We start from the raw sequence: 19,289 nt of genomic DNA on the forward strand, positions 1-19,289 counted from the left end.
GGAGCATGATGAAACGTTGGTACTTGATGCCTCTGATGGCATGCAGTTGCAGTCAGGATGTGATCAGGACCGCTCACAACAGCATTATTCTTCTCCTCTCTGAATGCTGATTCACCTCTTGCTGCTGCATGTAACCACCCGGCAGTCACGGCCGGCTCGCTAAAATGTGCGACAGCCTTTTAAGAAGGTGCCTTGTTGAGAAATCAAACATGCAGCGTCACAGTCTGGACACCCCAGTGTGCAGCTGAGGCATGTTAGATCATCTCCAGCTGCTGCTGCTGCTGCTGTCTTCACACTCACACTGTGTGTGTCGTGCTTTCCCTCCTCTTTAACCTGTTCCTGCTTTGCACACACAGCTGAGGATTGATGAGGTAAGCCTGCGGGGAATTAAATGGAAGCCCACTTCATCTTTTAGCAGTTATTCTTGTGACCCCTGCTGCCGTATGCCCACACAACGTCCTCTCACATTCCTCTCCTTCACTCTCATCTCACACCACTGCCGCCACCCCTGTCCCTCCCTCTCTCCCTCCGCCTCCGGCTCTCTCTGCCTCCCTCCAAAGCTGTTGTTACTGCGCGGCTCCCGCACATCATTCCACCGCGATGGAAATTAAATGAAGGTGGCTTAACGGCGCGAACACAGGCATGCTTTGAAGGATGTAACCAGGGGAGGCTGCCCTGCCAGATCCTTTTCCACGGGCTGTGGATTTGCACCACTGACGCGAGGACACAGCAATCACTCAGCCATGCAGAAGCGCACACGACAGGACTAATCTCGCCACCTGACTTGTGGAAGCTCCACTTTTTCCAGAATTGTTCATTTGTCCCTGTAAAAGACTGTGAGACCATGGATGCGGAGGGAAGCAGATGGTAAATTTGTAGCCTTGACTGCAGTCAGCAGCACACATGGATGTGTTTAGCTTTGTGAAGATGCCGAAGCTGTCAGGGTGAGTCCAATGGATGCTGCTGTGTCTGTGCATGAGCCTGTTCCATCTCCAGTAGGAGCTCTTATGTACGTCCATAAAGGAATCACATGTTGACTAGGATAATAAATCATGCCGAGTTATTGATTCCCCCATGAGGGCAAGTTGTGCAGTCATGTATGATGCGATATGAATGGGCCAGGGAGGTAAATGGGAGCACTGGGCACAGGAGCTGCAGCTCATTCATCTAAACTGTCTGCATCAAAGTTCTTCGAAGATCAGGTTATGGTCTGTTGGCTTATGCTTGCCCTATGACGGCTAAAGCACAAATCTTTTATTTTTGGAATTAAAAAAAATTATCTTTGTTTAAATGTTGATGTGCAACACACAGGATGTAGTTGTTGATCATTTCACATTCAGTAGAAACATATTTCTGGTATTGTATTTAAGATATTATTTGTCATTTTTTCATTCATTTTAAAAGTAATTCTAATCTTAAACCACAAGTTTATCTGCCTATGGCCATAAAAACTTATAGACCACGCTGTGTGCCTTTCTCTTTGTTGTTTTACAACACAAAAAAGGCAATAATGCACAAACACTCTTGAAAATTAGAGAGATAGCTGCAAATATGCCTATATTTGGTTTATGTTTCCATTTGGAGCTGTGTATGACACATAAGAGTGAAGTGGCAGTCACGAGGAATGCAGTCGTCATTTGGGCTGACACCCCACCAACGGACTCATGGGGCTGCTTGATTGAGTTAATCTGCCCCAGTGGACAGTAATCCTCCATGGGGGCTTGGCTGCATCAGAACCACTGCTAACGGTGGGAACTGCTGGTCACATAAATGTTAAATATTGAAGCAGCTTTTATTTACCACCAGATTCGGTGAAATTAATTGCACGTATGAGTCATCAACCGACTGCAGCTTTCTCATTACTTTTAGTAATCGACACCATAATATGCAGCTGGAATCAATGGCAGCAGTTCGCTATACTATCCATGCACATTGTAGTCATATACCATTAGAGCATAATTTAATTCTATGAATGTGCAAATCATGAATTTAAATTAAACATTCCTACAGGGAAGTGCCGGAGTTGTAGTTTTCCTCAGCATGGCAACATTTATGTTGTGGCTCACAGTGGATTACCGACATCACCGCCGCCTGTCAGGCCTAATATCGCCACACGGCGCTAACTCTGATGATGAGTTCAACAGAAAAACACTGGCTTTATAGTTTTTGTTTTCTCCCGCCCAGCTGCCAACAAGAATTTAACTCAGCAGGAAGCCGCTGAGGTTGATGGAACATTTTATAGGGAAACCCTGATGATTGTCTTTGCAAAACCCAGACGCATCTGCCGTCAAGAACAAAAGCTTGTTGATCTTTCATCATCTTTCTTTGTTGTATTTTCATCTGCATTTTTGCAAACGTGCAGCTTTCGAAGGACAATCTTGTCCACTTGTGTGTAAAAAGCCAGTTTTATATTTTATTGTTTTACATATAAGGAGTATGAATCTGAGGAGTTGAAGTAAAAAGTGTCATTTTGAGTGACCGAAGGACTGTTAACTGATTAACTCTGGTTTGCAGAAATGAGCTACAACCCTTTACAGCAATTACAAAACATCCCAATTATGTTATGGCGTAACATCCTAATTCTTGTCATGTTCATTTGAAGTCCTTGTGTGTGCATTAGAAATGGTTTTTGCAAGAACAACTGATAGTAAATAGTCATTATATGTTGCTTTGAAACAGAAATCTATAATGTAGCTGCAGCTTGGCATGTGTCCTCTGTGTAATTTTTGTACAGGAAATCGTTGGTCTGGACACAAATCGATTAGCCTAAATGTTCATCAGAGTACATGATGACCAAAAGGTCTATTATTTGTAGCTATTTAGAAATGGCTCAGGGTCAGAGATGGGATGCCAGCTGGCTGACAGACATCGCAAGCATCCATTTATCCAGTTCTGTCTTTTGGAGAGCATAAAAGCAGAGTGGCACCGAGTGGATAAATCCAGGTTTCCATGGGGGGAATCTGTCAGTCTGTATTTTATGTAACACAGAGAAGTGTGGAGCAAAAACAGATGTCTTTCCTTATTTCTGTGTTCGACTCTTTTAATGATTAGCTGCCCACTTAGTCCTGAAGCTATCAGTTAGAACACCGTAGCTGGGCTGCTTCCCAGACGATGTTATTCCTACATAGAGGTTAAATAACCAAAGCCTTGCAATGTAAAGGCACCAGAGAGCTGCTTAGAAATGTGTCGTTTCCCATGGCAACAATATCACTGCTTCCAATGTCAAAAATGAAAATGCAATCTTTGTTATGAAAGAGGTTTGGATGCTTTTATTCTGAAATGAGTTTTACCAAGTGGACTCTTCCAAAATGACTGCAAGCTGAGTCCATGTTGTCGTGCCGGGGGAATTTTGTTTGTCAGATTTGACCTCATATTCTCACATTAAACACTGGTGATGATGTCATTGAGGTGATGTCATAAAGTGCGACAAAGGGATGAGACAGCAGTTTGAAATCACACTAATAGCTTCCATTACGTGCTTTTGTGGGTATTAGTCTAGAAATGAAGTATTTGACTACGTTCTCTTCTGCTGTCAAATTGACCAAATAACTAGACTGGAGAAGGTCGGCAAAGTGGATGGAAGCTATTTTAGAAAACAAAAGGCAGCCTTTTGTGCAGTCTGAGAGAGAGAAGCAGTCTTCTTGGGCCTCCTCCAATGAGATGGCTCATCTCATCTGTCTCCCTGCAGTTTGGACTGAATCATATTAACAGGTTCTCTCTGCACACGTACCTCTGCTAAAATCCCGAGCAGCAGGCGAGCAGCTTCACAGCCTCTTTAAACTGTAATGAGGGTAACGGTGCTTTAAACATCAGCATTACAGAAAAAGACAACAACCACAAAATAGAAAAGGATTTAATTGTTAAAAACTTCTGAAATATGATCTTTCTTTAATTCAGATAGATGCATCGATAGAGCCCCACCATTCAATCGTCTCAGGTCTGACTAGCACAGCCCAGAAACCCCCCCATGGGCTTTAAATCATGGTCATGGAAGGTTTGTAGTAATGTTGCGTTCATGTCCTGAGGGAAGGGTGGTGGGGGCTTACGTTCACTCGCCACGCCGCTCGCTGCTTTTCCCTCTGACTCTTGGGTAACCTGCTCATGAATTGTGCAGCGTGTCTTGCCCACTTGGCGCTCGATTACTTAGTCTAGTGTGACTGTGTGCAGGCATCATTTATTAATGCTGGCTGAGAGAGATCAGTTTCACTGTCCACCACTGTGAACCATTTTAGCCTCTGTTCGCTGTGACTCAGTGGAATAATGCAACTCCAGCTGCACAGAGAAGAAATCAAAGATCACCCTACCTCCACTGATACAGGCATGCTGTGAGCGAGGGGCAGAAAATGGGTTTGGTCGAGCGGTTGTTCAGAACCGCAGCACATTCTGAGAGCGCTACAGCAAAGATTGTAAGTCCAATATGTTTGTGCTTATTTTATTTTACAAACCAGTGGATGAAAACAACATCAATGTGACTGGTTAATGTGCAGTCCTGCAGAACTAAATCTCACGTTCTATCATTTATTTGTTGCTGCTCCTCAGCCTTTAATAGCTGCATCTTTCGACTTGAATTAATGTAATTCAGTGCCAAACAAACATGGCTGTTGGCCCTTGAGCTGAAATGACGACTCATCAATGAGGTGAACGTGGCTCTACCCGTGTCAGACAGTATCCTGTTGTGCCCAAACACATCATTTGAGCTGCAGGAGAAATGTTCTAAATATACACCATCAAGGCGCGCTCCCAGTGAATGTACTGTAGGTCAGAACAATCCATATTCATGCAGAAACGCTGAGATTTCCTAAACATACTACTGTATGGTGAACGAGATCACATCGCTTCAGGCAACCAATTATTATCTTGATTATTAGCAGAAGAAAAATAACTGTGTTATTTACTCCCACCATCTCGTTGTTAAGGTATTTTTTAAATAAGGGGGTGAGATTTGTTTTTCTTTTGTTACTTTTTTAATTGTGTGTGTGTGTGTGTGTGTGTGTGTGTGTGTGTGGTGTGTGTGTGTGTGTGTGTGGTGTGTGTGTGTGTGTGTGTGTGTGTGTGTGTGTCCTTGTATTTGCTACATATTAAGTACCAATATACTCATTCTATTAGCAAAATGAGGACATTTTTTGAAGGTGAGCTACTTTTCCAAAGGACTGTTTGAGGATTAAGACCTGGTTAATCTAAGGTTGATGTTAGAATTATGTTTAGGTTATGGGTGTGTTAATGGGGTTATTTGGGATTGTTAGGATTAGGGTAGCAACAACTGGTTAGTGTATTATCTAAAAAATCTAAAATGCGTGTGTGTGTGTGTGTGTGTGTGTGTGTGTGTGTGTGTGTGTGTGTGTGTGTGTGTGTGTGTGTGTGTTCCCTCTACCATAACTGGGGAAACATTTGGACCTGGGAGGAAGAGAAGCTTTGAATAATAAATGTGCAGAGGCCTGTTACATGGCAGACAAGCCTTTGAAGTGACATAACCTAGCGCCGCCGCTTTCATAGGCCGGCCAGTGTGCTGAGACAAAGACAGAGATAAAGGGAACGTGGGGATGGAGACAAAAGCGTTTTGTCTCAGGTCTGTGTAAATTCACTCTGGAAACCGGGGACCGCAGTAGGAAAATTACTTGCAGAATTGAAGTTGCTTGAAGGAATCAGCTGAATCTGAGTCTTCAAGACATCCTTCATGCAATTAATGGAAAGAAGGTCCCGGCTGCGTGTACGTCTTCTGATAAACCTTTATCAAATCAAAAAGTGAGAATACACCCCCCCCCCCCAACTTCCCCCAGACTTTTTTTTGGGTGAAAAGAACTTGCCAACATCCAGAAATGAACCCAATTTCATGCCTCTCTTTGCACAAGAGTGAGGCACGACAACTCCGCCTGTATGTCAGCCTTACATAATTAATTTGATTGGTATTCACTAAGTGAACTGCGACTATGGGACATTGTTTATCACACTGGATCAGTCTCACAGCATTGGAGCAGAAGTGTTTCGCATCTTGTCACATTTATTCCTGTGATGATGTTGTATTATTTAAAATGTAAGAGGAATAGGCTTGTTTTACTTAAGAATACATGACTGCATGTTAGATAAAGATTTTGATATAAATTCAATGTTAATTCTTTTCCCGCAGCCACAGAACCAAATCCTCAGGCTGGCCGCCCCCGTCAGGAACCTGGAGCGCGTCACACACACCTCCCAATGGATGGGACATGGGTACCAATAGAGACGGGCGCGACTGTTACATTGAGTAAGTTCAGTGTTTAAAGAATTGCGGGGGGGGGGGGGGGGGGGGGGGGGGGCTTCCTCTGTCCCAGATGTCTTAGATGGTTCGCAAACCTGTGATTATTCCAGCTCCCACACTGTCTCCATCTGTGCATACAGAATACTGATTCCTTGTTCTCTCCACTGCTGCGCACACTCTGCCCTGCCTCCTCTCCTCCTTTCTCTCCCTCTCTCTGACAAACACACCCACAATGCTCCTCATGCTGTCTCTCAAATGCAAGGAGATGGCTGAGAGTGAGAGGGAAAGAAATGCTGGAGATGGTGAAGGAATTGGCCTGTTTTTGAGCTTAGGGTGCGCACGTGTGTGAGAGGACACTGGGTTGTAAGGGCTGCAAGCGTAATCGATCCTTCCGAACTGTCACTTCAGGATATCTGCACAGGCAGGTAAAGTGAAACTCTCTTGGTTCCGTTTGCAAGCTTGTGCGCACATCGCTGTGTAACAAGTGTGTGGGCTTTTTTTATTATAATGTTTCATGTGATGTGTTGATTCTAAAACTGTGGGGGATTTTTTTTATCCTGCATGTGTGAGATATTAGCTCTGTTTTGCAGTATTGTTGCTTAAATAGCGTTACAGGAGGTCGCAGTGCCCTTTGTGTCTTTATAATTTCGAAGTGAATAAGCCGTGCAAATATTTGCAGGGTTTCACATTGTGCACTTGTCACACACGGGTTATAGCATGAGAAACGTGATGTCAGAGGAGTTATATAAGAAGCAAGGAGCAATGGAAGTGCTGGATGCAGAGTATGCATGGCTGAGGCAGCTCGCCGAGGCTGCTTTAGCTACATTAATGGAAGACTCATGAATAATCGAACATCTGTATCTGTGATTTTCTGTCGTCATCAGTTTGTCACGGCTGGTATAACAAATCCTACTGTGTCGCGTGTTCAGTCTACGTGACAGGAGCAGCAGCAGCTATTTAAAATTTAGTGAGACTCGCTGCATTCGACTTAGATGACATTTATTTTGGAGAGAGCTGGAGGTGTTTACTGGAGGGCTGCTTTAAGTAACACTGGCTTCTGCAGTACTGAAGCCCCCTTCGTCCAACTCTTTTTCAGGTGTGCTAAACAAATCTGGCGCTCTAAAAATTGTCGAGGTCATTTGATTTAAAGTGATGTTTGTGTTTCAGCCATGCCAAATATATGAATACCAAACAAGAGTGAGAATGCATTCACAGGATGTTGCTTATTGTCATAAAGACCCGCCAAAACATGGTCACAAATCTGCTTAATCAAAACAAGAGGGAAACAAGCCTTCAGACAGCTAACAGTTGTTTGTTCACCTTGAAACCTGCATTGTTCAGAGCACATTGTTTGACTGATGTATAGAGTGTTGTGTAGCAGCTAATGAGTATGATTAAGGATCATTAGATACATGGCTGTCTGCACAATGGGAATCAGGCCATGTGGAGCAGGTGGCCTTGCAGGGAAGAGACAGTGTTCTTCCCAAAAGCACGCGTCCGTACAATTTGGATTTGTTCCAAATCTGCAGAATGTCTCGTTTACAGAAGGGAAAAACAAAACACACCGAAAAAAATCTCTCCACATCAAATCTTACAGCAAAAAGAAGTGGAAGACCACAGGTATATGTTATTCTGATATTAGGGGAAGGGCTGATGTCTTATTCCCTTTGTAATCAACAATCAACATTTACATGTAGAAAATATTTCCCTTGGTTAAAATGGTTATTGCACTCCAACAATTAAACAGCTCTATAAACAATTACTAAATGCTCCAATGAATAATTCATTTGATATTTTGGCATCTACCCCCAATAGGCAATGAGACATTTTGTTTGCGTGGTCCTTATTATGCTGTTCCACATGGTTGGGATGAGCGTGCAAATCCTCGTGGGTGTGTTTTCAATGGAAATAATTTATTCCTACATTATAATTGAGTCTCTACATGTTCATAACACTTCTGAAATTCATATATTATGCAGTTAAACTACTGTCTCCTAATGACTTCATGGCTGAGAAATGATAATTACAAACATGTCAGAGATTTACTCAAAAAAACAATATGCAAATATTATATAAAGATGCACCATCATTAAAATCCTCTTCTAAATTTGTACGCAGGGATTTTTAAATTACACTAAAATGGAGGAGTATTAAAGTTACTAATGATTGTAGATCGTAGATTACTGGCAGATTATGTTATTATGTATACAGTTTCAAATAAAAAATGTTAGTTAATTAAAAAAGTTAATAAAGTTATGACAGATTCCTGCTGCCTTTGAGAGAGTTGTTTTATGCCTCACACATTCTCCGGTTTTGTCTTAAACTATGCATGTGCATATGCATAGTTTATGCATATGCACATTTTGTGATATTCTCTATATTTCGCATTTTTTACACACACACACACACACACACACACACACAATCACTTTTGATGTTCAAGTGTCTCAAATAAAGAAGCTAAACACTAAATTCATAGTGGAGACAGAGATTTCATTCTGTCTTTCCAGCGAAGTGTTCAATCAGACACTGCAGATGCAGCGTGAAGAGACCTTTGTTATCAGCATCAGCAGAAGCTTTCATTGTCCAAAAGACGTTTTACAGCCATAAACTAAAAATGCTCATAATTGTGTTACTGTAAGAAAGGTTGAAAAAAAAGTTTAATTGCAAAGGATAAGCCTTAAAAAGATTATGGTGAACAAACTGCATTGATGTGCGTACCACTTTATTTCCATTTTTAAGAACTCTGACACCTGCTTTACTCTCCAGGTTTGCAGCTCTTGGAAAGAATCCTTCAACTCTCCTCCAAAAATATGTTGACAGTCACTTTGCTTTTAACAGTTGGTTCAAGTTGTCACTCTTTTTTTTCCAGTCTTGAAAAACAATTGACAGACCTCACTGTGTCTTTGTACTGTGAGAGAATAATTGTAAGTATTTAGTGGTGAACAGTACATGTGTCAAGAATAACTGTGAATTACACACTGTGCACCCACGGCTTTAATTAACCGAGCCTGGCACCATGCAGAGCTGGTGCTGCTGCTTTGGCTGCCAGAGAGACACTGAAAAGGCTCTAATGAGAGAACATGTGAAACTTACACAGTCTGTGCACATTTGTCAAGCTCACGAAGCAACAGGGGTAAAAATGGAAAGGCTCTAGAGGATTAGGATCCAGACGGTTAAGGCTCTAAAGAGAAGCTTTGCCTCTGAAGGTTTCAGCATCTTTCAGCATTGCACACATCATGTCAGTTCTGCATCATTATTAATGTGTCCAGGTAAAAGCCGTTAGTTAGGAAGCAGAAGAAGACTGCAGCAGTGGATATCTGCAGTGTGAGAGCACAAACATTGGAGACTGGATCCCATCGCCCACATGTTCTATTTTTGCAGGCCTCATTTGAAAATGGCATTTAGAGGTCTGTTTTTTAAACAGTAGGATTTTAAGATGAGCTAAGAAGATGCTTTCTAGACAACAGTTATTATTACTGACATGTTTGGTTTGCTGTCACATCACACTCAGCAGAACGATCAAAACACATACCCTGATCAGACTGCTCCTCTTCACCAACAGTCACGTCTCCCAGAGCAGCTCCCTGGAGGAGGTCCGTCTGGACGGGGACAAGTTTGTGCCACCAGCTCCCCGAAAGGTGGAGATGAGACGGGACCCAGTGCTTGGCTTCGGATTTGTTGCAGGCAGCGAGAAACCGGTGGTGGTCCGCTCAGTCACGCCAGGTAAAGAATCCCAGCTGTATGTTGGAACTCTGGTTGACTAGTGTGAATTTTCAGCTGTAGTGAACAAAGGCTGAAGAGGAAGGAGGAAAACGTGGTCAGGTCACACCAGTTACGAACAAAACGAAAGTTATTCATCAGTGCTGTCAGAAACAAAACGGTTTGAAACGATTGTGCTTTTGTGCATTGGCAGGAGGTCCTTCAGAGGGCAAGCTCATCCCAGGGGACGAGATCATCATGATTAACGATGAGCCAGTTAGCTCTGCACCAAGAGAGAGGGTGATCGACCTTGTCAGGTATGACAGTGCAATATAGTTCGATTTCATTTGCCTCTGTTACAGCTGCTGCTGCTAATCATGCAGTTGATCACAACTGTTGACTAAAGGTACATTTCAAGGTCATAAAATTAGTTGGAGATCAATGACAACTTGCTAGTTATAATAGTTAGCTTTGTGTAAATACACTTGTATTGAAAAGGTTGTCGCATTAAATGTGAGTGTTTCAACTTCATGCACATGAGCCCACACACGTGAGAAAGCAATTTGTTTTGTTCATATCTGCCAATGACAGTAAAAAACACTAAACGCCAATAAAATGTCTCTGATTTTCTTTCGATAAACTGTAAGAGCTTTAATGTCAATATTTATGCAGACATGCTTTTAATAACATAAAAGAAGCTGTATATTTGGAAGGTCCTTAATTTCTGTTTTTGTTTTTGCATCCACCTGCTCCATTCATCGTGGCTTCACGGGTAGCTGGTGTTAATGTTCCTTCATGTGTCTCATTAAATTAGTATCTGTGGTGTGCCTGAATAGCTGCCGGTGAGTGTTTAGTCCTCGAACGACCTGTGCAGCAGTCTGTAAACAGTACATTACTACAGGCAAACGTATCCGTGTGATAGCCCCCACCATGGTGCGTGGGTTGGGAGCTCAGCCTCTGCAGTGGACCACTAGGACATAATGATACCAAAAACCTTCTTATTTTAAAAGGAAAGCAACTTACAAGTAAATGATTTCTATGTCCTGCAGGAGCTGCAAGGAGTCCATACTGTTGACGGTTGTTCAGCCGTACCCAGTGAGTTTCTCCATCTCCTACATCTTTAGTCACGCGCATTTTAATGGGCTCTTGTGTATTTAGTGCTGCCGGTTTCTTCATCAACTCTATGAAAATGAGTAATTAATCCTGCCATATGTTCATGTTGGCAATCTGTCAGCGTTAATGTAGCCAATTGCCTTATTATTGCCCAGTTGCTCAAAGGGAGTGTGTGTTTCCATGACATCTCATGTTGTAACATTCTCCAAAGACCTCAGATAAACCTGCCGTTGACATTTACCACCAGTCATTGAGCACCAGATGGCGAGGAACACATTGTGTCATGAGCATATAATCATGTGACCTGCCACCTTTAATGGCAGGTCACCAAACAAGTCAGTGGAAATGAAATTACTTGACTTCACAATAGCGCTGTGTGTTCACAGACAACATTAAAAAGGTTTATAGTATACCTCACGTTATTTCCTGAAAGGCAGAGAGTGGATATTGCATAAAAACCTGCTGCACAAAAAGTCCTCTTTGTTGCATGATGCTTTTATAAGCAAGAACGCTGTATTGCTGAATAAAACACATCCCAAGAATGTTGGGTTTTCTTTTTTAATGTTGGCTTTTCTCTCATTTTTCTATCAACAGTCACCTAAATCAGCGTTCATTAGCGCGGCCAAAAAGGCGAAGTTAAAGACTAACCCTGTCAAAGTCCGCTTCGCTGAGGAGGTCATCATCAACGGCCAGGTCCCTGTAAGTTGCTCACTCTGTTAACATGGTGAAGAGTGAAGCTGTAGCTTCAAACAAGTGTCTGGCAGCAGTCACATCACCACATGTGAAATATGACACACATAAGCAAGACATTCATCTCCTGTCTGTCTTCATCTTATCACAATAGCATCAGCGTGATGAAAGTGTGGGAGTATCTAATGATTGATTGGAAAGGGCAGTATTAGACCAAACCCAACAGTTACGTTACTCTTATGGGTTTTTTTATTACTCACTCCCTATCATTTTAGTTTAAAGATATCTTGGGGGGGGGGGGGAAGAAAATACCTAGACAATCAAAAATTACTCCACTGTGCTGCACTTTAACTTTCAGAGTATTAGCAAATCCTGCATATAAAGCTGGGATTTATTGATCAAGTGTTTTTTTTTCATCCTCAGGAAACGATAAAGGACAACTCACTGCTTTTTATGCCAAATGTTCTGAAAGTGTACCTGGAGAATGGGCAGACTAAATCATTTAAATTTGACAGCAACACATCTATTAAGGTAGGTGCTGGGAAGAAGCCTGCTTCACTCTGAAATGCTCTTGCATAATCTTTAGTGCTGTTCTGAATTGAAATTATGTTGTAAAAAGATTAAGCTCAAAGTGGCCAATCATAGGAGGGTTCTACTGAATCTGTTATGAATTGCGTTTGTGTTCCACTGTGATCATTCATATGACTTTGCACAATCATAACAATAACCACAGAATTTTTTTTTATAATAAAGGATGTTATCTTGACCCTGCAAGAAAAGTTATCCATCAAGAGCATTGAGCATTTCTCTCTGGCATTGGAGCAAAGAGCTGAAGGATCTGCCAGCAAACTTATGCTCCTACATGAGCAGGAGATGCTAACTCAGGTGAGGCAGACCTTTCTTGTCCTTTGAACAAGGATAATAAATATCTCTTTTGCCCTTAGTTTCCAAATATCATTACATTGACAACTGCAGCCTATTTTCTGTGACTTTTTCTACTAAATTGACAGCATTAAGTTGATTACCTTATCTATTTACCTGATTTTCATAAAGAGATGTCTTCTGTAATTTTGGATTTACAGTCACACCTACTGTGGCTATTTAGTCAAAGCAGAAGCTGGATGTATCACAGTGTCACCTCAAACTGATTAGGATTGCACGTTGACTACAAGCCAATATCTGATGAATTGCTTCCTGGTGCTATAGGTGACACAGAGGCCAGGGTCGCACAAGATGAAGTGCTTTTTTCGCCTCACTTTTGTTCCAAAGGATCCTGTGGAGCTGCTGAGGAGGGATGCAGTGGCATTTGAATACCTCTATGTTCAGGTGAAAACCATGATGGCTCCACAAACACACGGCTGCTGTATATGTGCTGGTGTCTTGGATGTCAGGATCATTAGCTCCTCCTGTTCTGTCTGACTCCTTCAGAGCTGTAATGATGTGGTGTTGGAGAGATTTGGGTCAGAGCTGAAATATGACACAGCCCTTCATCTGGCTGCACTCCAGATGTATATTTTAACCATCAACACCAAACAGTCCCAGAAGGTTTCCCTGAAGTATATTGAGTAAGTACATTGCACATATGTGGGCTGGAAGCCATTTTGATGTTTCCCATAAATAATTTGAAGATATTACTGTTACACAATGACCCCAATGTAAACGTTCCTCTTCGGTGCTAGAAGATATATCCTTCTTGATAAGTTAACCCAAGTTTGACTAAAGCCAATCAAGAATAATGAGGCTTTGAATGACTTTCTGTGATCTGGATGAATAATTTGTCTGCAGGAAGGAGTGGGGTCTGGCGCTGTTTCTGCCTCCTGCTGTGCTGTCTAGCATGAAAGAGAAGAACATCAAAAAAGCCCTTACTCACATCCTGAAAACCAACCAAAACCTGGTGCCACCTGGCAAAAAGGTGGAGTGTGTCACGCTTTTACTATATTTTCACTCCATCTTAATAGACTCGTGACTGCCACCTAGTGGATGGGTATTATTCAAAACAATGGCACTGGCTGCTTATTTAGTCAGATCAGGTTACACTTTTGAAAGCCTGAGCATCACATAGTGCTGTAATTACCCCCTTTAAATCATTTCAGCTCCTGCTTATTTTCTCTCTATTCCAGCTGACTGCTTTGCAAGCAAAGGTTCATTATCTGAAGTACCTCAGTGATTTGAGGCTGTATGGAGGACGTGTGTTTAAATCCACACTAGTTGTGAGTGAAACCTTTTCTGTTGCTCTATTCAAAATGTGATAAATAGGTGCTCCATGTGTGACTGTGTGCGTTCTTTTACAGCAAGGAGAGAAGCACACAGAGGTGACGCTTTTAGTTGGGCCCAAATATGGAATAAGTCATGTGATCAACACCAAAACAAACCTAGTGGCCCTTCTGGCCGATTTCAGTCATGTCAACCGCATTGAGATGTACACAGAAGATGAGAACAGGGTTCGAGTGGAACTACATGTTCTGGATGTAAAGGTTAATAATACACCATCTGCTTTTTAACATAATAAAGCACATATTAGTGTATGAAAGCTTTACCTGGCTTCATCCAGGTGCTTGTTTCAGCAGACATTCGAATCACATTGTCCAGCTCTACTCTCCCATTTGTTTTGCACTCATGGCTTATCTGCCTCTTTCACAGCCAATCACTCTCTTAATGGAGTCTGTCGATGCAATGAATCTGGCCTGTTTGACTGCTGGATACTACAGATTACTGGTGGATTCACGCCGCTCTATCTTCAACGTGGCCAAAAACACAGACAATAAGGAAACAAGTACGTGTGAAGTGATCACAAGGTGACCGAAAAAACAGTTTTAGAAAACTAACAGTTCTGGTTCCTCTTTGCAGGCCATGCAGCGAGAGCAAAGCAGAACTATCAGGCCATCGAGTGCACATACAGCACGCCCAGTAAAGGATGTGAAGACAGAAATATCCAGAGGTGCAGCCAAGATTATTCTGAACTGGAGGGTGACTACCTCGACCATGCAAGATGTGAAAGCCAGCCACTCTACATAACTGAGATCCACCAGCCCCAGCACTCAGTGCAGATGGCAGAAAGAGTGGAGTGCTGTCGGATCCCTTGTTCCCAGACCTATGTAAATGTCCCTAGGTCGAAACCACAGGACTCCAGGAATGCAAAGGTCTCCTTCATATTTGGTGATCCTCCATTAGACAGTGTAAATCCCCAAAATCTGGGCTACCAGAGACTAATGGATGAGGGCCCAGACGGTCAGGACAATCAAAGCCCAATGTATAGACGTCTTGGTGAGGACTATAGGATGATGGACACTATAGAAGACGGAGAAGGTTATCACTATGCCACCAAAATCTTTGGTCCTTCAGAATGCATTGAGGAGCCCCTGTTGCATGATATCTGCTATGCAGAGATGACAGATGATGCCGAGGACGAGGATGACATCAGCTGTGAAGAGGACATGGTGATGAGTGACATTGATAAGCCCATGTTACTCTCGCTGTCAGAGTCTAGTGATGACATCATTGACTTGACCTCTCTCCCTCCTCCGCCGGAAGGAAATGATGAGGAGGACAATGACGTACTGCTTCACTCACTAAACCTGGCAATCGCTGCTCCCCCCCCAGGGTTCAGGGACAGCTCTGATGAGGAGGAGCAGCAAGGGGCCGGTACACGGCCCAAAGGAGCCTGCAATGATATCCCGGTGTCTCTCATAGATTCGGTGCCCTCCCACCAGGCCGAGGGCCACACGGAGCCTCTGAACGATGCAATGGTGACTACCTTGCAAGCACTGGAAGCCCTTGCTGCATCTGAGGAACAGAGTCCTGCACAGTCCGAGAGTAGTACAGGTTCAACTTTCACTATTGTAACATTTATTCATTAACACTGTGCATGTTCCAGCCATTTACTTTTGATTTGTTGTTTTTCAATAAAGTTCATTTCCATTCGTTTCCATTTGTGTGAGTATCTGTTCATTCATTTCATCATACAGCACAATTGTATTCATTACAGTATCATTCATTTTGTCATGATTTGTCATATTTATGCCGTTTTTAAATTATTTTATTGCAAATCACTACACTTTCACAGGTATGTTGTTCATGTCTTTATCATATACAATTTTGATAGGAGTAAATTTCAGTTATCATCATCATCACTTCCATTACCACGACACATATTTGATATTTAAATATGCGATGTTGCTAATGAGGTATTTGTCTCTGTGTGGTACGCAGGTGTAGAAATATCACGAGCATTTAGCCCTGAGTCTTCAGATTCTGGCAACGAGACAAATTCCTCCGAGATGACAGAGAGCTCAGAGTTGACGGCTGCTCAGAGACTCTCAGAAAATCACCTGAGGATGCACATGGCATTGACAGAAGGGTACCATGGAACGAATGAGGAAAAGGCAGAGGTCACTGCACCTGGTGATAATCGCACAGCAGCTATGCAGTACAACCCCCACGAGCAACAGGAGGAGGCGAAATCATCTGTCGTCACCTCCTCTCAGATTTTTCACTCCGACGGTGGTGAGATGGAGCCAGTGGCGATGGAGAACAAATCAGTGAGTGAATACTTCACTAAGATGCAGATGGGCTCAGTCATGGGCAGGCAGAGAGTCAAGCCAAGGGAGGCAGAGGGCAGAATCCAAGGAGATGCTTGTGAATCCTCTGACAGATCTCACATGACGGCTCAAGACTTGGCTAAAGAAGAGCCCCTTCATCTTGTTGGGAAATATAATGCTTTCACTGTGCGAGATTCTTACTACATGAATCAACTGGATCTGGGGCGAACCCACTTGAAAGACAGGCAGCAAAACTGGCAGCAGAGAGTTCCTGGGAACAAAATGGCAGAAAATCTTGCCCCAGAATGCACAAATGACTCACAGGCTGCCCACGCAGACAGGTTGACAGCAAAAGGAGAGAGGCAGGACTCCATTGATAGAAGCCAACTGTTACATCCTCATCTGCTCTCTCCTTCCAAGGGACCAGTCCCAGCAGATGGAGATGCTGCCTCACGAGATAACATTCAGCAACAACAAATTAAGATGGCATCATCAGAGCAAGATGTCACGCGGTTATACGAATGCCACCTAAACAAGCGCATGTCATCTTTACAGAGTGAGGGGGTTCATTCCCTGCAAAGCTCACAGTGTTCCTCTATAGATGCTGGTTGTAGCACAGGCAGCAGTAGCTGCGCAACTCCTATGGATTCTCCTCTTTGTGTCACAGACAATATGCATGTTCTCTCTGAGTCCTCAATCAAGGGCCTGGGTTATGTAACTACTGAGGAAAGAGCTTATGGGCCCCCGGGTCAGGGCAAAGTCGGCCATCCCATAGACCCCACTCTGCTGAGGAAGATTCACGCAGCCACCAGTGCTGAGCCAGGTCTCGGGATTACACGGGAGAGTGGGCAACGCATTGCGAAGATAAAGGAAACCACAGGTAAAACTAAAAAAAGAGGGGAAGGAACAGAAGCGGTATTTTACTGTAGTTCATCAGCGCAGACAAAGGGGACATACAAATATACTTTTTAAAATGTCAGTTAGACCTCAGGGTGTCCAATTGTGATGAAAAAGATATTGAAATCGACCAAAAAGCTGTAAAAAAAAATGTAAAGATTATCTTTATATAACATAGGAAAACTGTTGTACTGAACCTGAATGAAGTCAAAGCATCACATGAGACAGACTGTTCAGGAATGAGAAAATGACATTAAAAAAACGCAAATTTTTAGCTTTTGAAAGAAAATCATGAGTCGACAGATTAAAGATTAAAAGGAATTAAGCATAGAATGTGTCAGGTATTTAGTTAGTGACATGCTTAAGTGCACCTGGAGATGCTTAACAGTCCTCTGTTTCCTGTACCCCTAGTGTAGCTTGCACACAACTGAAGAAAGGTGAAGAAGAGGCATCTTTGGCTGTATGTAATGGGACTAGTGTCACGACTACCACCATCACCACATCACCATCTTCATTAAGAAGTAGTGCTGATCCCAGCTGGCTACCACAGTCCCCACCTGAGACTGATCCACAGAACCTGGCTCTCCATTTAGATGGATCTTCATTTGAACCAATATCAGGCAGCTTCAAAAAGCCTCACAGGATTTGGATGCCCAGGAGGAGCTGGAGTACCATGATCCCGAGTTCCAGGAGCTTTGAAGCGTTGATAGATAAGACCAAAGCCACGATTACAGGGAAGAGCAACAGCCGACATTTCCAATCTGAGAAAACTGAAGGAGAGCAGAACATTTGCTCTGCCAAAATCTTACCCAAAAGTTTGTCCCAGGGTTCTGTCACATCAAGTATGTCTGAGAAGAAACTACTAAGGGGGGCTTCTTTTTTTCTGCCAGGGTCCTCATCATCAAGGCTGGATGCATCAAGGTGTCATGGGCCATTCAGTCGCTGTTTCCCATGGAGGAAGACAAATCCTGATGGTGATGATGAAGACAAGGAGACATCCTCACATTTTTTATCCTCCATTTTCTCACCTGCTTTGAAAGCTGACTCGAAATCCCACCAGGAGAACACAACCACAGCTACAAATGACACGAGCCTTAAATCCAGGCTAGCGTGTGTAAATTCCATGAAGGGAAAAACCTACAGCCTTCACACAGGGTTTGCACTTGCAAGGAAGGATGCCTTAGAGATAGCCAGCGTGCTGCGATCGAGCGTGGGCCAGTTGTGCCGAGGTGAGGAGCAGGTCGGTGAGGCTGATTCATTTTCAGAGTTGCTCTCTATGCAGGCTAAAGTACTAAACAGCACCTGCAGTCGGATGACGGTGGAATACGGCACCCCAGAAGAGTTACTGCTCACTCTGACACACAGCTTCCACACACTGTGCTGCCTCACCCAAGCTTGCATGTCGCTGGTGGAAGGGCTGAGCGTTGAGAACCAGCAGCGTGCTGTGGTAGCTAAAGTGGACGAGGTCATCATGAACTACGTATGTCTGCTGAAAGCTGCTGAGGCGGCTTCAGGCAGCCTCCCCACTGACCAAAGTGTGAATGCATTGTTGCATCACTCTGCCACCATGTCTGCTATTATAAATGCACTAATTCATTCACTGGAAACACTGCTTGATAAATAATCTTATTTTCCTGATTAGTGATTTTAAAGCCATACATAAGAGACATGGGTTGAAAACCGACATGACACTGCTGTGAAAAAAAAGTATATTTGCCTTGTGTATACAATATTTTAATATGTAAAGTAAATATAATTAAATGAATAATTAAAGTTTTAAATATATGACAACCTCTACGAAGCATATGAACCTAAATATATGATCTAATATTACATACCATAGTTTATTTTAATGTTTTTTGTTATATTAGGGGTAAAAGTAGTAGATTATCACAACATTGAACGTATCCTGTTTAAAGACTGAAAGTAACTTTGTTGGAGCAATGCATAATATACATAAAACTTGTTGCACAGAACAAGAGGTCAATAAACAATAGTCATGTTTTTTATGTGTTGGTTTACACATGAACACTCACAATTTTGTTGTTACTTTTTTCCAGCTCTATTAAAAAGATCAAGACTTTCAAAAAAGAAAAAGAAAATCTCAAATTGCT

At 42.7% G+C, this 19,289-nt stretch overlaps 2 protein-coding genes across 3 annotated transcripts in view; one reads left to right on the top strand and one right to left on the bottom strand.

Moving 5' to 3' along the window:
* Positions 1-9,908, bottom strand: part of LOC130540059 (rho GTPase-activating protein 6-like) — a 31,250-nt gene extending 21,342 nt beyond the window's left edge. The window contains exon 1 of the mRNA XM_057058965.1: positions 9,771-9,908. The gene's annotated coding sequence lies outside the window, so the exon portion shown is untranslated. The remainder of the gene's footprint in view (positions 1-9,770) is intronic.
* On the top strand, positions 305-19,284 carry frmpd4 (FERM and PDZ domain containing 4). 2 transcript variants are annotated; one of them, XM_057058905.1, is made up of 17 exons: positions 305-944; positions 6,125-6,241; positions 9,801-9,961; positions 10,152-10,254; positions 10,987-11,032; positions 11,645-11,749; positions 12,164-12,271; positions 12,494-12,625; positions 12,947-13,066; positions 13,169-13,305; positions 13,526-13,652; positions 13,861-13,950; positions 14,032-14,214; positions 14,381-14,513; positions 14,588-15,562; positions 15,950-17,158; positions 17,592-19,284. In XM_057058905.1, the coding sequence occupies exons 1-17, from the start codon at positions 904-906 to the stop codon at positions 18,797-18,799; spliced, it is 4,995 nt and encodes a 1,664-aa protein (XP_056914885.1). In that variant the 5' UTR covers positions 305-903; the 3' UTR covers positions 18,800-19,284. The 2 variants fall into 2 exon arrangements, with proteins under 2 accessions (XP_056914885.1, XP_056914895.1); XM_057058915.1 differs by lacking the exon at positions 305-944 and adding an exon at positions 4,388-4,406.
* Positions 19,285-19,289: the final 5 nt, after the last annotated feature.

This window comes from Takifugu flavidus, chromosome 1 (assembly GCF_003711565.1).
Source record: "Takifugu flavidus isolate HTHZ2018 chromosome 1, ASM371156v2, whole genome shotgun sequence".
Lineage (NCBI taxonomy): Eukaryota > Metazoa > Chordata > Actinopteri > Tetraodontiformes > Tetraodontidae > Takifugu > Takifugu flavidus.

Coding starts and splice junctions, on each gene's coding strand:
- frmpd4 (XM_057058905.1), top strand. CDS start 904: ATGGATGTGTTTAGCTTTGTGAAGATGCCGAAGCTGTCAGG. Junction 13,306..13,525: donor GTTTCCCTGAAGTATATTGA/GTAAGTACATTG, acceptor ATTTGTCTGCAG/GAAGGAGTGGGGTCTGGCGC. Junction 17,159..17,591: donor GAAGATAAAGGAAACCACAG/GTAAAACTAAAA, acceptor CCCCTAGTGTAG/CTTGCACACAACTGAAGAAA.